At 45.5% G+C, this 1,458-nt stretch overlaps 1 protein-coding gene across 1 annotated transcript in view; it reads right to left on the minus strand.

Moving 5' to 3' along the window:
- LOC107092023 (transcription factor E2F1-like) overlaps positions 1 to 1,458 on the minus strand; it is a 9,882-nt gene that overhangs the window by 5,957 nt on the left and 2,467 nt on the right. The window contains exons 2-4 of the mRNA XM_015386295.1: positions 733 to 1,020; positions 612 to 658; positions 476 to 522 (exon numbers count right to left, since the gene is read on the minus strand). Coding sequence (XP_015241781.1) covers positions 476 to 522; positions 612 to 658; positions 733 to 1,020 — 382 coding nt within the window. The remainder of the gene's footprint in view (positions 1 to 475; positions 523 to 611; positions 659 to 732; positions 1,021 to 1,458) is intronic.

Raw genomic sequence — 1,458 nt, forward strand, 5'->3', positions numbered from 1 at the left:
CCTTCTAAGACAGACTGAGCTCTGACATTTAACAAGGCGACAAAAAGTCTAAGTACTTCTTTTTATTGCGTTAATATATTTGGGCAAAAATGGCCGCTCCCGGAATCAGTGATCGCGATGAAAATTATTACTTTTATCTTTTTACCGATTATCGCTAAATTCATTAAATCACAAACATATTAGTTTTAGGTTTAGATAATGATCCATTGATCATTCCTTTCTGATCAGACTTTTCCTTTAAAAGATGAATATTTTAGTTCAGCCTTTTTCCCTCTGGTAAATAAAAAAAACAATGATTACTTATGAACCATCCAGCCCCAGTTCCTGCTGATACGCCTCCTTAAAACGAATGTTCGAATTGAAACCATCCAGAATGTAACTGACTTGAGGCATTTTGGTGTAAATGATTTATGACCGACGGCAGGAAAGCTGAGGGGGAAACGTTCGTATCTGTAGACGGTTTTCAGGGACTCACCTTCTCTGATGAACCAGCTGGTTGCTTCGTTTTCAGAGCAGAAATCTCTAAATAAAAAAACAAACAGTTGATGAAATAAAGATCTCCGTATTAAAATCTAGTGTGACATCGGCCCAAATGATAAAGATCCTTTCACCTCTTTAACTCGGGTGCTGATGGGTTATCCGAGCCTCGGTCTGGATTCTACAGAACCAGTGAAGTAAATCAGCTACTGGATAAAAATAAAGGTTTTCAGAGGTGGAAAATCGACTCCATACCTGCTGCAGAGCTGCTGCTGAAGGAGGAGGAGGAGCCTCCTCTTTCTCCTCCTCCTCCTCCTCAGTATCCCAGTGCCTGGTGGGCCACTGCTCCTCCTCCTCCTCCAGGGAATCACAGCTCCAGGGACTGATCAGCTGCTGCGCTCCATCCACGTACGGCGGCATGATGGGGATGGCGTCGCTGCTGATCCCGTTTTTAAAGATGTCCTCCGGCAGGAAGTGGTCCTCGCAGATGAAAAGCTGCTCAGACGGGTCTCTGTTGGTTTCCCTCAGCGCGGCCAGCCACACCTAAGAGGGCAAAAGGTTCCACTTAAAGTAGCACCACAGCATGATGCTGCCACCACCATGTTTTATCAAAGTGACCGTCCTTTCAGGGCAATGCAGAATCCTTATGAAGCGACGAGCATCAGGATGAGGTGGATTACAGATATAGTTTTAAAGCCGTAGAGAAGCGGCTGTTCCAACCGTTGCATTTCCGGATTCTCCCGAATGGTACACGACTTTACACGAATGAATAAAGTGAATGTGATTGGTCGATTATCAAGGGGGCGGGATTCTTGAGGGGGAAGGTTTGCAAGCACGCTTGGCTCTGGCCGGTGTCTCGGAAGGTGTCTTGCTAACCGGTTAGCAACTTAGTGCTAGCAGGTTCCCAATGGGAAATTACAATGGGACCAAGTAGAAACGACGCTGTCAAGGAACGCTATGGACAGAGGAAACATGCAAGAG

The sequence above is a fragment of the Cyprinodon variegatus genome, unplaced genomic scaffold, assembly GCF_000732505.1.
Source record: "Cyprinodon variegatus isolate N-32 unplaced genomic scaffold, C_variegatus-1.0 Scaffold363, whole genome shotgun sequence".
NCBI lineage: Eukaryota > Metazoa > Chordata > Actinopteri > Cyprinodontiformes > Cyprinodontidae > Cyprinodon > Cyprinodon variegatus.